Source organism: Manihot esculenta, chromosome 12 (assembly GCF_001659605.2).
Source record: "Manihot esculenta cultivar AM560-2 chromosome 12, M.esculenta_v8, whole genome shotgun sequence".
Taxonomy (NCBI): Eukaryota; Viridiplantae; Streptophyta; class Magnoliopsida; order Malpighiales; family Euphorbiaceae; genus Manihot; species Manihot esculenta.
The window spans coordinates 30,675,351-30,697,314 of record NC_035172.2 but is presented as its reverse complement, the minus strand read 5'-3'; the positions used below and the strand labels follow the sequence as shown (position 1 = coordinate 30,697,314).

At 32.7% G+C, this 21,964-nt stretch overlaps 1 protein-coding gene across 2 annotated transcripts; it reads left to right on the top strand.

The window, feature by feature from the left end:
* The first annotated feature begins 8,415 nt into the window (after positions 1 to 8,415).
* Positions 8,416 to 10,999, top strand: LOC110627436 (probable N-acetyltransferase HLS1). 2 transcript variants are annotated; one of them, XM_021773737.2, is made up of 3 exons: positions 8,416 to 9,036; positions 9,347 to 9,543; positions 9,883 to 10,999. In XM_021773737.2, exons 1-3 carry the CDS (start codon positions 8,860 to 8,862, stop codon positions 10,745 to 10,747), a joined length of 1,239 nt encoding a protein of 412 aa, XP_021629429.1. In that variant the 5' UTR covers positions 8,416 to 8,859; the 3' UTR covers positions 10,748 to 10,999. The 2 variants fall into 2 exon arrangements, with proteins under 2 accessions (XP_021629429.1, XP_043804491.1); XM_043948556.1 differs by having other exon boundaries at positions 8,425 to 8,529.
* Positions 11,000 to 21,964: the final 10,965 nt, after the last annotated feature.

The window sequence follows — 21,964 nt, the reverse complement described above, 5'->3', positions numbered from 1 at the left end:
AAAATTTAAACTACAATCATCAAAATTTAAAATGTAGCCAGTATTATATATGATAAAATTTTTTGATAAATCATTAATTAATATAATTACTTTGAGTTTAATTATTGTAATTTTATAAATTTAGTTATTTAATAGATTATATAAATTACTTTGTGTTTAATTGTTATTTATTACTTTAACATAACATACAAAATGGTGTTTAATTGTTCAATCCCCCACTCCCCATTTAAAAAAAAAAAATTATTATTGAAATTTATTTTTAATAAATACATTTATTTGATATTTAAACTATAAAAATAAACTATTATTTAATACCTAATTTTTATAATAATAATAATAACAACCTAACTGAACATTTATATATTTTATTAATCATAATTTAAAAAATTAAATAATTACATTTTTATAAAATTAAATCCAATAATTACTTCTAAATCTTGCTAAAAGTAGCTTAGCTCTAAATCCGATTATAAAATTTCAATTCCTATGAATGATCTCATCTAAAAATTTACTAATTAATTTTTTCGTATTAAAAATATTTTAAAATTTTTTTATAATATTAAAATTAATAAAAAAATTAATTAGTAAATTTTTAAAATATTAAAAATATTTTAATATATTTTTTTTAAAAAAAAACTAATTAATCAATTTCTCGATAATATAGGGACTAAATAGTAATTTTTTAAATATTTATTTGAAAAGTGATCCAACTTTTTGGGTATATGAAATTGGAATCGAATGATATGTTGCATATTATTTTGGTATATATTATTTCCATCAAATTTCTCTTTTTCAAAAGCAAATCCATCTTAATTAAATTTATAATCTCATATTTAAAATAAAAAAAATATATAGAACCCCATTAAATTTCATTTTTTAATAAATTAATTTTTTCAAAATTATTTATTATTTTGAGAAGATTAAATACTATTAATTTTTTTAAAATTTTATCCTTATTTTTACTAAATGTAATAATTATTTTTATAATTTCCTAACAATTACATTCTCAATAAAATTTATATTTAGAGATTTAAATAAGAATTTTAAAGTGTGAAAAATGATTTTTTATTTTGAAAAGAAAAAGTAATTTTTCAATTTTTTTAATTAAGAAAATATTTTTAATTAACTGAATTTATTGAAAAAATATTTTTTTAAAATAAATGGACTATTAATTTTTTTAATAAAAAAATAGATGAAAGTAAAATAGAGAATATCTTTAAAGTCTGTTTGATTGTAAAAATATAGAACCTTAATTATCTCTTTAAAAATGCAATGAACTTTATTACTGCAAATATTCCTCAAATTTAATATTTTTTATATATAAAAATCTAAAAAGTTATGTTCTAAGGAAATATTCATACAGTTTTTTTTTGTCATTTAGCTTTTTTTAATAAATTTTCCCAATTAATAATTAAAAAGTTTAGTCAGTGGTCAAATATATTTAAAATAAATAGATACTCTTGACATAAGCAGATGCTAAATTAATTTACATAATTCCCCACTTACCTAATCTCTTATTTGCCAATTTTTGAAAATTATATATACCCTTTTGTTTATTTCTCATGATGCATTTTCTTAATTAACCATATCCTTCATTGCATCTCACTACAAAAACTTCATGTTTGCTAATTTGTTTTATTCTTCTTTTATATCCACATCTTTCTTTTTATCATAAAAAAAATATTATAAATTAAGAAAACTAAATTTTATAGCTGGGGAATAATTTCTTTTAAAATTAAAACTGTTCATTAAGATCAAATTTGATTGCATGTCAAGAACTAGAGAATAAATACATAGCACCAGCCTATAAAACAGTCCGTACAAGTTTAACTTAGAGAACCGTATACAACCAGACCAAACTCGCCCAATCCAAACCCAAAGAACCAGCCACCAGCTAGCCCGGCCTAAGGAATCCAAGCACTACATCCGCCAGGGGTCCCTCGTCACAAACATCCGCAGACCTAGTAGATCCAACCTTTATGAGTTAGAAGACTATAGAAATTTAAAAAAAAATATATGAAATAATTAATTTTAAATTTTATGATATTATCCACGTCTAATAAAGATTTATAATAATTTAAAAAAATTTTTTTTTTAAATAAACAAAATATAACGAGATTTATAAATTTATCACAAAATTTGATATGTAAATTTTACCGTGTAAAAGTTAATTTTATATTTTAATTATTTTTAAATATTTTTATAAATTTACATGTTAAAATTATTTTATTATAAATAATTTTTTTTAAGTATTTAAAATTCACTTTTTAACTTTTTAATAATTTTAAAATATTTTTCGTCTGTTAATCTCTCACTAGTTTTTATATCGTTTTAACTAAATTATATTAATAAAAAATTTATATTATTTTAACCAAACGATATTACTAAATCATATTGATAAAAAAATTTATATCATTTTAACCAAACGATATTAATTAAAATTATGTTATCTTAACTAAATTATATTGATAAAAAAATTTATATTATCTTAACTAAATGATATTGATTAAAATTTTTAACAGAATCTAATCAGTTTTTTTTATCAAGAAACTCCTTAAATCTCTTTCTGAGCTTGAAGGTATTAGTAAGTTAAGAGGCACACAGGCTACCAAAACATATTCATAAACTGTCAATCTCTGAACCAAGCAAGAACCATTTCTAGGAGGCAATGGAGCTTGCCCTTGTTTCATTGAGAGACTTGGCTGTCACCCTCTAGCTTATTTAATTCATGTATAATCATATCTTGAGCAAATTTGAACCTATACTGAAGGCTGCAATAACTACAGATATGTGAAAAAATAATTTAGCAAAACTATTTTGAACTCAACAACTCTTAAAACAATATAAAATTAGATCAATCTAGACATAAAAAAAACCATTACATCTTAAATTTGATTTGATCTAAATAAATAAAAACTTGAATAATTTAAATTAAATATGATCAAATTGAGAACAGAAGGCAACATGCTGCCAGCCTATGATCTATAGCTAGCTAATAGAGAGGATGAACATTTGCTAAAAATATAGGGAAGGAAAAATCCAATGCATGCAATCCAATTCTGTAAAGGTTGATAGAGATGATGATGATGACATGTCATTTCAAAACAAAACAACAAAGAGAGAGAGAGAGAGAGAGAGAGAGAGAGAGAGAGAGAGAGAGAGAGAGGATGGGTGAAGAGACATGGTGCATAATCTTGGGGATTCGGCGGAGCCAGGGCCGCACCCTTGTGTCGGTCTCTTACCATACAAAAAATGCTCATAACCAAACAAAACTTAACAATTCTAAGAAATGACAGCTCCTCACCTCTTCAAAATACACTCCCCCTTACCCTTACACTTTCCCTTTACCCTCTTTCTCTTTCCTTCCTTCCTTCCTTCTTCAGTTTCCTTCACCAAATCATATCTCTTCTTCTCTTGTCTCCCTCCCAAAACGACAGCCTAAGCTGTACCCCATTTTTAGCTAATCCCCAGTTCCAGGGTTAGTTTTGTCATTTCATTTTTATTTATTTTACTATTGTTATGGAAGAGTAGGTGATTGAGGGTGATTTTAGGAAAATTCCAAGTGATTTTTTTCATGCTATATTCTGGATTTATCATGGAGCAGATTTTGTTTATCTATCCCTCAAAAACGTTTTACGAGAAGGGAACCAAAGCGAAAGGGTTTTCTTTTAGTTATAAAAATATTTACAAGTTTTGACTGTCTTGTTAGACCATACAACGTTAGGGTTTGTCTGGGTCATGTTGAAGGTCTCGATGCCCAAAAGAAAATCTCAGGTGGAGCCTCCCGCTCTGTCTCTCTCTTGATCTCTCTCTCTCTCTCTCTCTCTCGATCTCGATTAGTGCATGGCGTTTTGTGCTAAAAGGCTTAAAAAAACAAATTATATGCTACAATAAATAAATATTTATATATATTTATAGATTAATTCAACTCTTTTTTTAAAAAAAAATCTTTAACAAAGAGAATAATTGTTTTTTAATGTTATTTTTAGTATTACATCATGCTATACTAATTAATAATTAAATATTGTTAAGAATACATTTTATAAAATATGTATAAACCATAAAAAATTATTTGATTAAAGTTTAATAAAGACTTGCACAATTAAATTGTAAAAAATAATATTTAAACTAATTAATAAAAGAAAAGAAAAGAAAAGAAAGCAAACTAATTCCACGTAATATCATTAATTCCTCGAGCCACTCCATCAACTCATATAATTAGCTTTAACCTTTGGTGGGTCAACTTGCAGAAAGTGAGCTTAAAATCCCTAATTAATTAATTAACATCCAACTGTAATGATTAATTATTATATAATAAAACCCATTAGCACAAAAAAAAAACAAGAAAAACATTGTTATATTATCGTTCCCACTGGGCAAGACAAATTGCAAGATGATGGTGAACATGTTGCCTACTTGTTAATTAATCTAGTCTTTCATGTTGGCTACCAACTAGCTGCTAGGGTTTGAAAATTTTTGGACAAGCATAGCTACTTTAATTTCACCATGTCCTAAATAAAAAAATATATATATTTGAAGCATGCATGTGATGTCCAAAAAGAGACATAACCTAATGTGAGGACTTGATGTTTCATATTGGCCCTACAATCTTGGTTGTGCTTTGGAACCATTATTCATTTGTAAATGATGGGATATAAAAGAGGTTTGTACGGATCATAAGCTAAAAATTACACAAGAAAAAGGAAACAAGATCTCTTTCAATTATCATTTCGAGGCAACTGTCTCGGCATTTGTCTCTTAACTGTCTCAGCTCTTCATGTTATTTATCATCTGGGTGAAACATGTTAACATGATACGTGTCCAGTACCCATGTTCTTCTTCTTTATTTTTATCAAGTTTTTAGTTTTATTACAACCTTTTCTTCTTGATATTAGGGTTTCTGTTCACAGGAAGCTATGTACGTGGTCCTCATCTCCTAGCTAGGTCTAGCAATTGTGTAGAATAAGATGATTGGTGAGTAGAGAACAAATCGTGGAGAAATAAGCATTGGTCTCTTGATCCCATTATCGACATAAACAATGATTATATATAAATTTGAAAAAAGGTTGATGAAAGAAGAAAATGGAGCAAAAGCCAAAAACTTCGCAAGAATCATGTGTTTATATTATGATTATCGTGCCCGTCATCTCTTTCGTCACGATCCGATCAAAGCTTTTTCATGCAGAGTCTTAAATAAGTAAGATTCGGAACCATATCTTCAACAGGAGACAGACACTATTAGCTCATCCCCAAGAATTATTCTTCTCAGCTTAGTCAATAAATCAAGGTGTCTTCTTTCTTTGCTGCTTTTTTACTGGAATTTGATTATAGAAATTATCACCACCAATTAATAAATATCTCTATCCATCCATTCCAAAATCTCGCATATGGAACCCTCGACAATCATCTAGACATGGAATAATATGATCGGTAAAATGTTGGTAGATTTCTTAGTATCATCTAAAGCATCTTACAATTGTTTAATCTTCTGTAAGAATCTCTCATCATCACTTGTTTAATTATTTCATGTTACTTTATTCTAATCTCATTATATTTATATTTTCCAATAGCTTTGTATATTTTACGAGATATGCTTCTCCATTTTTGACGCACTATCATTTCAATAAAGAGTAAAATCTTATCTAAGCCGAGTTTATATTAAGTGGAATTTGTTTGAGAATCACATAAAATTTTATATATTTATATTATAAATTAATATAAATTTGATATAAATAAAAAATATCCGATTGATTTTTAATTATTTTCTATTTATTTTCTTTTTTATTAAATTATCATTATCTTCAAATTTTGCTATCATCTTGATATAATTACTATCATCGTCATTGTCGTCATCATTCTATCTCCATCTTAATCATTTTCAGTTTCATTTTCCTTAATTAAAAAAGACTTTATCAATATAGTATGAGATTTTTCATATATATATATATATATATATATATATATATCATTTTCCTTATGAATGCTAACGTGCGCAAGACAAATAAACAGTATCTAATATCTTGTATTGGAAGTAACTTATCCTATGTTTTTATACATGAAAAAGGTCAACGATGGACAAAATGACGTATTAATTAAAATTATAATAAATTTCATAATTAAATTTAAATTAATAAAATTTTATTAGATGGATGAGAATTTCAATAGAAATACTAATTATTGTATGAAATTAGTGTGATGCTTCTTTCAATAGAAAAATTATGCTTGCATGAATATAATCTATCATGGAAAATAGAAATTATAACTAGAGTACATGATGAAATATAAACATAAAAAAAAGTTCTTAATAAAAAAAAAGACTAACTAAGTGAAATTTGGTTCACCAAGCTATATTAATTATTTTATGTCCAGCTCTAAAGTTGATGGGTGGCATTTGGTAATTCATTGACATTTCAAAATCATGGAAAAAATCCAAATTTCCCTGAAAAGTTTGCTCTCTTAAAGAAAAATAAGTATGTTTTATAAATTTAATAGGACAAAGTTTGTGAACTTGATTATTTTAAGCAATAACTAACTTCACCCAGATGATATAATTAATTATTTAATACTGCCAAAGTTTTTTTTTTTTTCAATTGTTTGGCATGCATGTTAACATCTTTGGTAAGGATTTAATTAGCAAAATATCACTATTAGCAGCAATTCCTCTGAGATATTAATATAAATTTTTAATTAAAATTAATTGTATAACAAATATAAAGAATTTTAAATATTTTAATTTTATAAAAAAATTGGGACAGTAGCTAAGTGGCAAACCCATCACTGTTAGAAACACATTAAAAAACTTTGTTAAATACAATAATTGCTGGTTTCTCATTGGAGAGAAGTCAAAATCAAACAACTTTCAAAAGAGACAAGCCCACGTAGATTTTTCGGTGGGACCACTTCGAATGTAGGGACCCACTTGCCCTACTTCTCGTTATCTATCTACCCAAAACTATATATATATTTGTTAGATGCTTTTTTTTTATTAATTTACGCATAAAAATATTTCCTAAACTTTTACACTTTAAAATTTAATTTTTTAAAATAATAAAAAACTCTAATTTTTATAAATAATAAATAAATAATAATACATGAAAAATATTTTTATATATATAATAATCGTATGGTATGTCAAATCAAGGCTTCTTATGCCTTTGTCATGGCCTGCCTTTCATTTTCCAATCTCTAAATAAATCACCAATAATTTTAAGTCATTTTCATTAATCCTATATAAAATAGTAATAATAATAATAATTATTATTATTGGTAGCCGTTGCATGCTCACTGATATTAATTATTAATTAACAGTAAAGGCTATTCTTAATAAATTGGCAGAATGTTACTGCTTTCCATCAGCAACTATGCGGATCTCTTATCATAAACCGTCCAATCTCACAATGAAAATGATAGAAAGAAACAACAAGACGATCGAGACAACGAAGGTTGTAGATTGAGCTGCATCACCAATGATAAGGATGCGTCATACGGAGAAATTTTGCATTCAACATTCTAATTTTCCAACCCTTTGATGAAAAAGTGGAAAGATGGGGAGTGGGAGAAATCTTGAGAGTGGATCGTGGCCGTCCATTTATAGATTGTGGATAATGATGATGAATAAAATAAAAATGAGAGTATTAATAGTAGTGAAAGTTTGTTATTATGCACCGTTGGATTATTTAATTAAGCCAAAAAAAAATAAATATTTTTAAAAATATAAATATAAAAAACGCAATTTTCACAGTTTTAATTTGTAGAGAGAAGAAATGCCGCTTTTGCAGCCCCACTCATAATATCAACGACCGAAATTCCTGGGACTTGCCCACGTACCCATTCCCCTTTCTCTCTTATCCCCTTTTTTTCTATTCCCTTACCCTCTTCTTTTTCTAAAAAAATATATTAAATTTTTAAAAATAATTGGTATGTGAATGAACTGCATGGCATGGGTATATATGATGTGATGAAGATCATGCATGATTGATGGAAGGTTAAGTGAAAGAAGAGAGGAGTAAAAAGGTAATGATTACAAATGGGGTCATGATGGGAACGCCTCTTTCCATAGAAATAAATGATTAAAATGAAGAGAGAATACAAAACTACACCCACAAGACTGCGCAGCCATAGCCGCCATTTGCTCGTCTGGCCCCTTTTATTTCCATTATTATTATTATTACTATTATTATTTCACTTCCCATTAACATTACCATCTTTTTCAAAAATAAATAATAATAATAATTATTATTATTATTAGTACTTGTCACTTCTCCTACAGAAAGAGATATACAAGGGACAGGGACTGGGACTTCAAAAGCACTAATTTTAATTTTTATACTATAAAAAAATTAATAAGCGAGTGGATTCTAGAGAGAGAATTTATTTATTTAGTAAAAAAAAGGAAAGCAAGCCCTGAAATCAGGTATTTATAGGCACCATGAGGGCACTTGTTTCTCTGCAATGAAGAACTATTCGCTTGCCTAAACAGGGCAGCTAGGAAAAAAAAGAAGAAGAAGAAGCTAAAACGAGCTCACGTTTGTAATTCCCTTATTGGGTTTTCTTTATTTTCCATTTTCCCCTTTTCTCTTGGGTGTGTTCTGTGAGTTGTTATGATACGTATGATGAGCTGTTCAAAATCCTCCATTTTTTTTTATTTTCTCTATCTGGTTTCGCTAATTTCGAAGTCATAGCTTAGCCTCTGTTCCTTCTTCCTTGCTTCTTTCACACGTTATTATTGTTATTCTTCACTCTCAACCTCCTATCTCTATATATATATATATAACAAAACCCTCATCCCCACCAGGAACCGAAGAAGCTCACCTGTTGCTTGTTGTTTGTCGCCTGTGAATTTGTTTTGATAATATTGATATGGGGGAAGAGAGAATGATAGTTGTGAGAGAGTTTGATCCGAGCAGAGATGGAGTTGGTGTTGAAGAAGTGGAAAGAAGATGTGAAGTTGGTCCCAGCGGGAAGCTCTCTCTCTTCACCGACCTATTGGGTGACCCAATTTGCAGGGTCCGCCATTCCCCTGCTTTCCTCATGCTGGTACATACCCACAATACCATACTTGTCCATTTTCCACTCATTTGTCCTTTTCTGCTTGTAATCCTTTTTCTCATTTTTGCCATAAACAAACAATCACCGTAACACCCCCATTTCGTTTTTACGTGTGTTCCTTTTCCATTTTGAAATTATAATAATCAATAACTTCCTTTTTTTTTTTTCTCTTTTTAAAAAAGAAAAAAAAAGCAATAAGTACTGATCCATTGAGTTTTGGTATTATATATATATATTAAAATAATAAATGGTATAATCTTTCTTTTTCTGATGTGTGGGTTTTCTTTATTGAATATAGGTGGCGGAGCTGGGTGAGGAGATAGTGGGGATGATAAGAGGTTGCATCAAAACCGTTACATGTGGCAAAAAGCTATCCAGACAAGTCAAAATCTCTGCCGCCGCCGCCACCACCACCACTAATGACCCTCCGAAGCCTCTCCCAGTTTACACCAAACTAGCTTACATCTTAGGCCTTCGGGTCTCTCCTTCTCATCGGTAAGCTGAAGTCCATAACTTTTATTTCAGTTCATATGATACGACATCGTTTTTCTCATTTCATTAATATCATTAAAATTCTGCGTTTCCAATTCCCCGGAAGCATAAAACGACAACTCTAATAATTATTATCATTAAACAACCATTGCCTCCCAATTATTGGGCCTTAATGACATTTACTTCACTTTATTTTAGTAGTAACTCCCTACTCAAAACTAATTAAATATTTTAAATATTAAATATTTAATTAAATATTAAATATTGCACTAGTATTGAATTTAAATTTCAGAAACTAATTATATATATAATTTATTTTATTTTTTTTTTCTCCTAACGCAGGAGAATGGGAATTGGCTTAAAATTGGTTCGCACTATGGAGGAGTGGTTTCGCGAAAACGGAGCTGAATATTCTTACTTAGCAACTGAAAACGACAACCATGCATCCGTTCAGCTGTTCACTGATAAATGCGGTTACTCTAAGTTCCGTACGCCTTCCATCCTCGTCAATCCAGTTTTCGCTCACAGAATCCCCATTTCAAACAGAGTCACCATCTTCCAACTCGACTCTCATGATGCTGAATTACTCTATCGACGCCGTTTCTCCACCACCGAGTTTTTCCCCCGCGACATTGACTCAGTGCTTAATAATAAACTCAGCTTGGGCACCTTCCTGGCCGTGCCGCGTGATAGTTATAAATCAGATTCCTGGCCCGGGATTGATAAGTTTTTATTCAACCCGCCTGAATCTTGGGCCGTGCTAAGCGTGTGGAACTGTAAGGACGTGTTTAGACTGGAAGTCCGTGGAGTGTCGCGCGTGAAGCGCACTTTCGCCACTACAACGAGAATGGTTGACAAGGCGTTGCCGTTTCTGAGATTACCATCGGTGCCTGAGGTGTTCCGGCCGTTTGGGTTGCATTTTCTATACGGTCTTGGCGGTGAAGGCCCGCGCGCAGTGAAGATGATAAAGGCGTTGTGTGCATATGCGCACAACTTGGCGAAGGAGAGTGGGTGTGGGGTGGTGGCCACGGAGGTGTCAAGTCGCGAACCGCTTAAGTTAGGAATTCCACACTGGAACATGCTATCATGCGCTGAGGACTTATGGTGCATCAAGAGGCTTGGGGAGGACTACAGTGACGGGTCCATCGGTGACTGGACTAAATCACCCCCGGGCACGTCCATTTTTGTTGACCCCAGAGAGTTCTAAACTTGTAAAAGTCATGCAAAAGAAAATCTGGAAAGCTAAATTAGTAGGGTAACGACACAAAGATAAAAAAAAAAAAGGTTTTTCTCTAAAAAATTTCATCTTTATTTTTGGGTTTAGTAGGGTTTTTAATGTGGAGAATTTTGGGGGATACAAAAAGAGGGAAGGAGAAGATATGGGTAATTTTGATGTAGAAGGGAATATCCCCACTTTTGTTTAGTTCTAAACTTTTTGTAAATGGATGTGGCTTTTTTAGATCCTCAAGCAGCCAAACGCTGCCTTAGTTTGATGTGGGAGATGAGTTTATCTTCTTCACTTTTATTCCAAAGTTATTAAAATGGTTCATTGTTGAAGTAGAGATGATACATGATGAAGTGAAATTGGAATATCCTTCACACCTCATACAATCACTAACTAGAAATCGTCCTAATGAAGGGGCAAAAGTGTCCCAAAAATATTTATTGACATATTAAAAGATATGAGTCATAATGGGCAACTTTTATATGTGGATGAACTTTGGTGGTGTTGGGGAGAATTCTGTTTAGGGCATTTGCTTTTATTATAAAAAAATAGAGTTAAAATTGAGGGGAGATTTGGCTTTTTGCTGCTGTGGGTTTACATTGGGAGAGAAAGGATAGTCGGAGTGGGTATAAGGTATGTTTTGCTTCCTCGTCTTTTCCTTTTCACAGGGTCCCTTTTCTCCTTGTTTTGGTGGCTTTAGTTTGGAACTATGGACCATTTTGGAGGTTCTCAGACTCTGATATTTTTGGAACCAAATTATACAAGATTTTGGACAAATGGGTATCTATTATCTTTCAATTTTACCCAACTTTTTTATATCTTTGTTTGTTTTTACCTTTTTACCCTCTTGTGTTGTTGCCTTTTCTATCTCTCAATGCCTATTAAACTTTTATTGCTAATTATTAATTCAACTGAAAACGAGATTGTATAAGATTTTGGACAAATGGGTATCAAACATTAATCAAATCTTATCTTCTTAAAGGTGGGAGAGAATGGGTAGGTTAAGCATGCACTAAACACCTTTTAAGAGTAGGAGAGTGATGGAGAAGTGGGGTTTTGGTAAAAAGAGAGATTGGGATCAAATCATGATTGATGAGAGGGATAGATGAAAAATTAAGTAATAAATTAATGAAAATGGGATTGAATGATTTGATTTTTTTGTTTTCCAGCTGGAGTTAAAAGATTTTTAATATTATGGCAGAAAAGAAATGGAGTAAAAAAAGTCAAAACCCAAAGAAAAAGGAAAAGAAAACCAATCCAAGAACAGCTGCTGCCTCTGTAGCTGTAGCTGATACTGTGGTAACTGTTGTGTTGTGTTTTATTATGACTTGACTCCAATTTTGATCTCTTCCTTTCTGCTTTGCTTTGCTTTTTAACTGTTCAAGGATTGAATTGCCTAATCATTTTTGCTGTGGAATTTCAATCCCATTTCTATTCGTTACCTTTATGACCTATGCTTTTTTTTTTTTTTATAATTTTCTCCATCCTTATTTTTCTTTCTTTGGATCCATTACTTATCAGCTTAGATTGATGGCAAATAAGAATTCTCAATTTAAACTTGATACATAACTGATTAAATTTGATTAAAAGTTTTAGCTAATAATGTTTAACTAAAATAAAATAATAAAAATGAAAAGTTAAAAAAATTAGAATTTTAAAAAATTAAAAAATATTTTAAATAATAAAAAAATATCATTTTTAATAGAAAAAAATTTTAATATATAAAATTATAAAAATATTTTAAAAAATAATTAAAATGTATAATTAAATCTTAAAATTTTTATCTTGAATTTTGTTATCAGATCTACAGTTCTCATTCTATCTTTTAAAGTCATGCATTTTTAAATTTTTATCTCGAATTTTATAATTAAACTTGCGACTCTCATTATATTTTTTTAAGTCGTGCGTTTTAAAATTTTTTTTTAAAAAATTATTTTGGATTTCTATCAGACGTCAGCTGTAAAAATATAAAAGTGAGGTCTGATATAAATTTATAATAAAATTTAAGACTAATTCTCTTCTGAAGAAAAAAAAATTTTTTTGATCAAGATATGAATGATTTTTTTCATTCGCTTTTACATGCTAATGAGATTTTATTTATCTTAATCCTATTCAATTACCAATATATATTTATAACCCTAAATAATCAGTCATTTATTTGTTTAAAATATAAAATTATATATATATATCAGATTCATTTGGTTATCTTCTTTTTTTTTTTCCTTTAATTATTTGGTATGAATTTGTTTGATTGCACTAAATCAATTTTTGGACAAATAAAATTTGAGAGATTTACAATTTAGTCTATGAATATTATCATTATTAACAAGTCAGTTCCTATATTTTTAGAAACTTATTAAAACGTTCTTAACTTTTCTTTCCATTAACAAAATAGTTCTTTTGTCATCTTTTTCATTAAAAATAGATAAAGTATGAAAGGAAAAATTTTTAAAATCCAATTTTGCCCTAAAATAAAACTCCTTATTTAGTTCTTGAATATTACTATTATTAACAAGTCAGTCCCTATATTTTCAGAAATCTATTAAAACGTTCTTATCTTTTCTCATATCTATTAAAATATTCTTAGTATTTCTTTTTATCAATGAAATAGTTCTTATCTTTTCTTATATCTATTAAAACGTTCTTAAAAAGAAGAAGAAGAAGTTGACTTATTAATAATGATAATAGTCAGAGGCTAAATTGTAAATTTCCCATTAAATTTACAATCATTTTTAAAATAGTAATCAAATTAAATTATAATTACAAAAAATAAAACTGAATCAAAATTAAAAAGAATTATTCAGTTGGTTATCAATTACAAATGAATAGTTGATAAAATAAAAAATATTTTTTTTATTATTAATGAAAAGGTATATAAATTTGTTTATCCAAAAATACAAATGATTTCTTGTTAATAAAAGAACAATTTAAAACTAAACATTTTTAATCAATTAATAAAATTAATAATAACGTATTAATTAATAAAAAATTAATTATTTCAATTAATTGGTTTACCTAATCATAATAATCAAATCAATATAAAAATAAAAAATTTTAAAATTAATCTAAAAATTATTAAAATAAACAAATTATTATATGAGTTTGACACTCTACAATGACTACTCACAAATAAGTGGAATTTCACTATATAGAATCTACGATTTATTTTCACTATCTAATTCATTATTTAAGTGTTTTTTTTATTAATTAATGAAAAAGAAAAATTCTACATGTAATTTTCTTGAAATTGAACTAAAGATTTTTATAATTTCGTGGCATTAAAATCGTCAGCGATTGCATAAACAAGCACCTAATGTTAAAAAGTGAAGTTAGAGACAGGAAAGAAAGCAAGAGTCACTCAATAACAAGTGCCAAATTGACTAAAATTTTAGTATATTCCTCTATGATAATGAACTTCATACATTGAACAGAAGCTTTCTCCAAGTCCTCATCAAATTACATAAATAGAGATTGACAAGGCCTTTAATTTTTTTTAATTATTATTATTTACCTTAGCAATAATACAGGCAACCAATAAAAAATAATTAATTATTGATAAAATTTAATTAATATTAATGATGCGATCAAAAAATAAAATTGTGTTGTAATTGATTAAATCTGAAAAAAAAAGTGAGGTGATGGGTGCTCGCTGTTGAAAAGAATATTCTACCATAATTGTAATTAATCAGTAATTAACGTTATCATAGTTAGCATAATCCTAACGTGATTATAGGCGATAATTGATAGTATAATCATAGACATAATTGATAATATCTTGTACTATATAATTCTTGTATCCTATTACACAGAAAGTAAGAAAATGAAAAATATTTTTCTTCCTATAATTTTAGATGATATCAGAGGGGGTTTCAGTCTAAAAGTTTAGCCCATTTTTTCTGCAATCATCATTTGCTAGAATACATTTCTCAACCTTCTCTAACCAGAAACAACAATGACCGATTCTTCTAGTCAGAGTTTAGTCGATCAATCCCAAGCAGTAACTGATCTAATAGTAGACCTGTCACACAAACTCTTTCTGTTAATTCAGAATAGCCAAAATTCAAATCAGAAACTAGCAAATCAAATTACTCTTGATTCAGCACATCCTACTTTCCCATCGTCGGCGACAGGCCATGTTGATAATATGCATAATACTAGTGGTTGGATATTTGATTCAGGAGTCACAAACACTATGACCAATGATCCTTCAGATATTGTTTTCCGAACTTCACCCACCAAATCCAATATCCTAAACACTACCGGTGGCTCATTCTCAGTCATCGGTGGTGGTATCGTTTCTATAACCCCCACTTTAAATGTCTCTAACTGCCTTTATGTACCCTCCTTATCTTGCAAATTACTCTCTATCAGTCAAATCACCAAGCAGTTAAATTGCAAAGTACTCATGTATCCTCATTTTTGTGTTTTGCAGGATATTCACATGGACACGGTACTGGATCGTGGTTTTGAGAAAAATGGACTGTACTATGTGGAGGAGGTCTTGAACACTGGGTCAGCTCACTTAGCTCAAGGATTTTCAACCCGACAGTTGTGGCTCTAGCACCGGCGCTTTGGCCATCCCTCAAGTAAATATCTTCGTGCGTTATTTTCTGAATTTAAATCCATTAATATCCCTGTTTGTTCTTCATGTGTGCTTGCTAAAAGTAATAAGAGTACTTATCATATTTCCGCAAATAAATCTGATACTCCATTCTCAATAATACACTTTGATGTATGAGGGTCTGCCCTGGAAACTGGCTCTCATGATTATAGATACTTTGTTACTTTTATTGATAATTGCACTCGTGTTACTTGGATCTACTTGTTGAAACATAAATACGAAGTGGATGAAAAATTTTGCGACTTTTTTTGCATGATTAAAATCCAATTTCACAGCACCATTCAAGTCCTCCGGTCTGACAATGGGGGGGGGGGAATTTGTCAACAATCATCTTCAAACTTCTTTTCGGAACAATGGAGTCATTCACCAAACTACTTGTCCGTATACCCCACAGCAAAATGGGGTCGTCGAAAGAAAAAATCGGCACATCTTTGAAATCACCCGAGCCTTATTGTTTGAAGCCCGGGTTCCTTCTAAATTTTGGTTCGAAGCAGTTGTTACTTCTATTTACCTCATCAATAGACTCCCGTCTCGGGTTCTTAATTTCCGATCTCCACTGCATACCTTATCTTCTCATCACACCATCCCTTCCCATCTAAACCTTCCACCTAAAATTTTTGGCTGCACGGTCTATGTTCACATTCCTAAATCACATCGCACTAAACTTGATCCATGAGCTCTTAAGTATGTGTTCTTCGGTTATGGTGTCCATAAAAAGGGATATCGGTGTTTTGACCCAATCTCTAAACGGTTCTTCACCACTATGGACTGCACTTTTCTTGAAGACGAGTATTTTTTCTCCTCGCCAACTGGCAGTGAGGGGGAGAATACAACAGAACCACCACTTCCAAGTTGGCTTAGCTATCCTTAGGGAGAGTCAGAAAATCCTCAGGGGGAGTCAAAGACTATCCATCCACTTTCCTTTCATGAGTCTACACCAGAACTTGGAGACACTGATCATCTAGTACAGTCCTTAATCTCAACGCCACAACCAGAGCCTGCCATCGTAGAATATCCTGAGGAATACGCCACTAAGGTATATGAATATGAACCCTCTCCTTCCTCTAATAACTTTACCACTGAACCCATCTCCCTTGAGTCTCTTGAAATAGGCCACTATGTACTACCCCTTCGAAGTAACAGAGGAGTTCCACCCATAAGGTATGATCCAGAATTCCAGGCAGCCAGATCTAAGTATCCTATGCCAAATATTACTAGAGGAGAGAATCTATCACCTCAGCTTATCACACTACAGAAAAATATTTGCTTATAATGGATACCAAAGGATGCTACAGCGGCCCAGAAGGACAAGAGATGGATTGAAGCAATGGAATCGAGATGGATGCCTTGGAGAAAAATAAAACTTGGGAGAAATGCTGGTTACCCAAGGGAAAACGACCAGTGGGATGCAAATGGGTGTTTACTATAAAGTATAAGCCGGATGGAACGGTGGATAGATATAAAGCCTGACTGGTAGCAAAAGGATACACTCAGACCTATGGAGTCAACTACTCCAAAACGTTCTCTCCAGTAGCAAAAATTGATACAATACGGGTCCTATTCTCTCTTACTGCAAACCTGGAATGGCCACTTCACCAGTTTGATGTGAAGTATGCTTTTCTGCACGGTGACCTGAAAGAGGAAGTTTACATGGATGCTCCACCAGGGTTCACGAGTGGATATAGATGGGGAGAAGTGTGTCGATTAAGGAGAGCCTTGTATGGGTTGAAACAGTCTCCCAGAGCATGGTTTGGGAGATTTACCCAAGCAATGAAGAAATATGGATATCGACAGAGTAACTCCGATCACACCCTATTCTTGAAGAGACAAGGAAGAAAAATCACGTGTTTGATTATTGATAAGCGGTTGTCGAAGCCGTCAAAAATAAACCTATTAAACAATCAACAATAAACTTGTAGATAGTGGCAATAGGGTCGAACCACAGGGAATTGACACTAAAGATCTTCCTAATAATAACCAAGATAAGTAAATAACAAATAATTAAAAGAGGGGGGTTTTGAGTTGATGGATTAACACTAAATAACAAAAGAAAGCAATAATTTAAAGATGAGTAAATCAATAAGAGAGAAACTTCTAGTTGAAGTATGGATCTATTTCAGATTGTTTAGAATTGATCATTGATTCTTTAACTCTCCTATTTATTCCAATAAATTAGTTTTGGATGTGGAAGACGCTTCTCACAATCCAAATTCCTCCTTAGTTCTAGTTTGATTAGGAAACGTTCGCTAATCAAACACTAATCAACAAGTTGCCAAGGAACGTCCTTGGGGCATTGTAGCATCGAACAACTGTTGACTGCATTAAGACTTAGAGAAACCCAATTCTATCCTTGCCAACCGCGTGGTCAAGTTTAGATTATGCAATTTGATTAAATGTGTATTTGAACAACCTAAGCAATTACGGACCTAAATCATTCAAACAATATTACTTAAGCAATTTAAAAGCAATGGGCCCTTATTGATTCTAAAAGCAAAGTAATATTTATGGAAAGCTCAAATTGCATAAATATTGAAATTAAATAGAAGTTTAACAATGGAGATTTAAATCTCCCAATTCATCACAAAATCTGAAATTCACCCACTTCAACTAGAAAAGAAGGAGTTTAGCCACTCATGGTGGACTAAATACACAAAAAGATGAAAAGAAAAGAAAAAGGAAGATGCTGGAGAGTTTCTGGCGAGTTCAATCCCTCAGCAGAAGATGCCTTTGCTGGTTTGGAGGCTGCCCTTTTATAGTTGAAGAGTTTCATCCTTCTAGGGTTTTGAAATCCCTCTTTAATTTGGCTTGTGATTCCTCTTTTGATGTTGAATTTAATTGCAACTGGAATTCCTTAGGTGAGAAACTCTTTCGTGGCTCTTGGAATTGTTTTGGTAGTGATTGAGTTGGATTTGGACTTCTGAAAACTTGAAATTCGGTTTCCTGAACAATTTCCCGCTCTGCTGTATTTTCTGCTGTCGAAGTGATTTGCCCGGTGATTTGACCAGTTTCTTCAAGTGATTGGGCAAATCACTGACCAGATCGCTTCTCTGTGAGTCAGTCCTCTATGTCTCTGCGAGTGATTTGGCCAGTGATCTTCGAGTTTCTTGGGCAAATCACTGCCCATATCACTGCTGTCTGTTGCCTCCGGGTTTCTGCTTTAGCTTGATCTGGGCAGTGATTGGAGCAGTTTAGCTGGTGATCTTGGGCAAATCACTGGGCAAATCATCCTTCTGTACTTTTTCTGCACTTTTTCTCCCATTTTCTAATTTCTTCCTTTTCTGTAAAAACAAGATAAAAATCATAAATTAAACTAAAAAATGTGTAAATAAGCAACAATAATTATGATAAAAATGTGGCTAAATTATGCTTGATCAAATACCCCCACACCTAACTTTTTGCTTGTCCTCAAGCAATAAATAACTTAGCCAATCAAGCCCCCTTTTTCTTTAGAGCCTAAGTTCCACTTAATCAGCTCCCCCTAGACTCCTAAACTGAAGTATCACAGTATAGAGTACATGCACTAAGGACATCCTCTCCTTTCCTTGTTTCCTTTCACCTACCATGGTCAAGAGAAAGGTTTTTGATTCAATCATGCTTATTCTTTTATGTTAGGTTTAATGTAACCCCTAGGAGTGACTTGCCACCTTCTCTCTTTCTCCTTTTTATTTAATTTATATTTTTATTTTCAGCAGCACTTATTCTTATCCTTGCCTGAAAAAGTCACTAACCTTTTTACGCGATTGTGTACATGGGTGATACACCCCCGGTTACTCAGTTAGTCACTTGTTCAAGTGGCTACTAGCTCTGTTCATAGTCTAGACCATCGAAACTTATTTGCTTGAAAAAGTTACTGACCTTTTTACGCGATTGTGTACATGGGTGATACACCCCCGGTTACTCAGTCAGTTACTTATCCAAGTGGCTATTAGGCTCAGTTCATAGTCTTAGACCATTGGAACAAGTTTGTGATTTGTGCTTTGTGCTGGTTTTTCATGATAGTTTGGGCAAATCAACTCATAGGGAGTTACACTAGCTTTGTGTTTGCATGTATTTGTATTTTTATTTTCCTTGACCTTAGCACATTTAAGGATTCAATTCAAGAGAAAAACTCCCTAAGTGAAGGTAACATACTGTGAATGATTCAATTTAGGCTTAAAGGGGTGGCAAATCAATGGGGTCATGAGATAAGGGCACTCTTTCAACCTTGTTATCTATGTTGAGTAGAGCAATTAGCTACAAAATTCTGTGTGTGTGTGCAAAAAGTGTGAAAATATTCTGGTGTGTGCAAAAAGGGGTAAAAAATAATGCAAAAAGAAACAAAAAGAAACAAAAGAAATCAAAAAGATGGTGTGATCAGTGAATAAATACTCTCCAGTACCCCCACACCTATCCCACATATTGTCCTCAATGTGTGAATAAACATATAGAAAAATGAAGGAGAAAAGGGAAAGGTACTCCCTGGCCAGTGAGTGATTTGACCAGTGACTTGAGCAAGTACTGGGCAAATCACTGGGCAAATTGCTATCTGTCACGGTGCTGGGGCAGAAAATGGTCCACCAGCAGGTCCAACAAGTGCTCCATCCTTTGCATTCGATCTTCAATCCTTCTGAGACGAGCCTCTACTGTCTGGTTGGGGGCTTCGTCTTCAGGTGGCTGAGGAGCATCCTGCTGGGGGGCTGCTGGAGGTGGTTCATTTGTTGGTTCCTGTCCTATTGCCTGTGTTGTCCCCTCTGTTGGTGCTGCTGTGGAGGTCGGCTGCTGGGTGCTGGTGCAGGGGTGTCCCGCGCTTCGTCATCACTGTCGGAGGGGATGGGTGGTCTGGGTAGCCCTAATTTCTTCCACATGAATGGTCCGCCGGTGGCCCTCATCTTGATTCTTACCATGGTGGTCTTGAGTTTGCCGGTGGGTGAGTGGTGGTCGGAGAAGAGAAAGCTCGGAGAAGAAGAAGAGAAAACAGTAGTTAGCGTAAAAAGTAAAAGAATAAAAGAAAAGAACTACTTAAAGTGATTTGGGTATGTGATCTGCCCTGATCATTTAATGCTGATCCTCTGGATATTTGACAGGGTGATTTGCCCAGCTAGGCAAATCACTTTGGCCAGATCAATCCTTCCTTTGCAATTGCTGGGCTTGTACTGTTCACGCGTGCTTGATCTTGCGATTGGACCGGTGATCAGGTCAATTTATCTGGGCAATTGGGCAAATCACTGCCCCGATCACTTGTGATTATGGTACATTCAGTCAATTTGCCCGGTGATTTGGGCAAGCAGTGGGCAAATCACTGGGCAAATCACTGCCTCTGGGCTGCCTCCCAGTAGCGCCCTGTTTTCTGTCTTGGGCTGGACTTCAGTGTTTTGCTCAGCAATCTTGGGAGGGGGGATCCAAGGGAACCTCCTCCACAACATGGACAGTAAAACCTTCATAGAATCTCTTCAAACGATGCCCATTAACCTTGAAAACCTTGTTTGTTTGTGGACTCCGTATGTCAATAGCTTCATGTGCTGCATCCTGTCTCTGATTCTGGCGAGATGAGCCTCCACCGAATGGTCTTGAGGTGCCTTTTATGTCCTCCAAGGTCCACCCAATTGCTTTTTTGTGCTTCTTTAACACATCAAGGAGCTTTTCCTCTTCTTCCTGGCTGAGATGGTTGGAAATAATTACTGGAAGTGAATTTCCAGCTCTCAAGTAGGCATATTTGAGGTGGCTTGGCAATGGTTTCAGTTCTGGTGCATTTTCTGTCTGCTGGTTTTCTGTCTGCTTACTGTCTGATTTGAGCTGTGATTTGAGCAGATTTTCTGGTGTTCTGGGCAAATCGCTGGGTAAATCACCCACATCCAGCAAGTTACAGTAGTCTCCTGTTTTGTCTGCTTCAGAGATGTTGCTGTCCACTTCTTCTCTCCTGCAAAGACCTTCATAAAGTAAGTTTTCTTGATCAAAATTAAAAACTTCTTGACTTAAATTATCAATAACATCAAGGCCATAAACATGAGAAACATCATTGGGGAATTTCATGGAATCATAAACATTAAATTTGATAACTTCCCCTTCAAACTCCATAGTCAATGTGCCATCATGCACATCAATTTTAGTTCTTGCTGTACTTAAGAATGGTCTCCCAAGTAAGATATCAGAGGTGATGTTGCCCTTATCCTCCTCCATGTCAATAACATAAAAATCTGCTGGAAAGACTAATTGGTCCACTTGCACCAACACATCTTCTAGCACTCCTTTGGGGTAGACAATGGATCGGTCAGCTAATTGGATCACAATGCTGGTGCCCTTGAGTGTACCTGCATTCAACAAGTTAAAAATAGACAGAGGCATGACATTTATTGAAGCTCCAAGGTCACACATGGCTTTCTTTATCCCCACATTGCCTATTTTGCATGAAACCGCGAACATTCCTCTATCCTTGCATTTGGTTGGAAGTTTCCTTTGGATTACAGCTGAAACACACTCCCCCACACTTACCTTTTTATGTTCAGCAAGTTTCCTCCTATTGGTGCATAGCTCTTTGAGAAATTTAGCATACCTTGGTATTTGTTTGATAGCATCAAGTAGGGGAATGTTAATTTCCACTT

Excerpts from the sequence above, each read along its gene's own strand:
- LOC110627436 (XM_021773737.2), top strand. The coding sequence starts at position 8,860 with ATGGGGGAAGAGAGAATGATAGTTGTGAGAGAGTTTGATCCGAGCAGA. Across the intron at positions 9,037-9,346 it reads CCCCTGCTTTCCTCATGCTG|GTGGCGGAGCTGGGTGAGGA; the intron begins GTACATACCCAC and ends TATTGAATATAG. Across the intron at positions 9,544-9,882 it reads CGGGTCTCTCCTTCTCATCG|GAGAATGGGAATTGGCTTAA; the intron begins GTAAGCTGAAGT and ends CTCCTAACGCAG.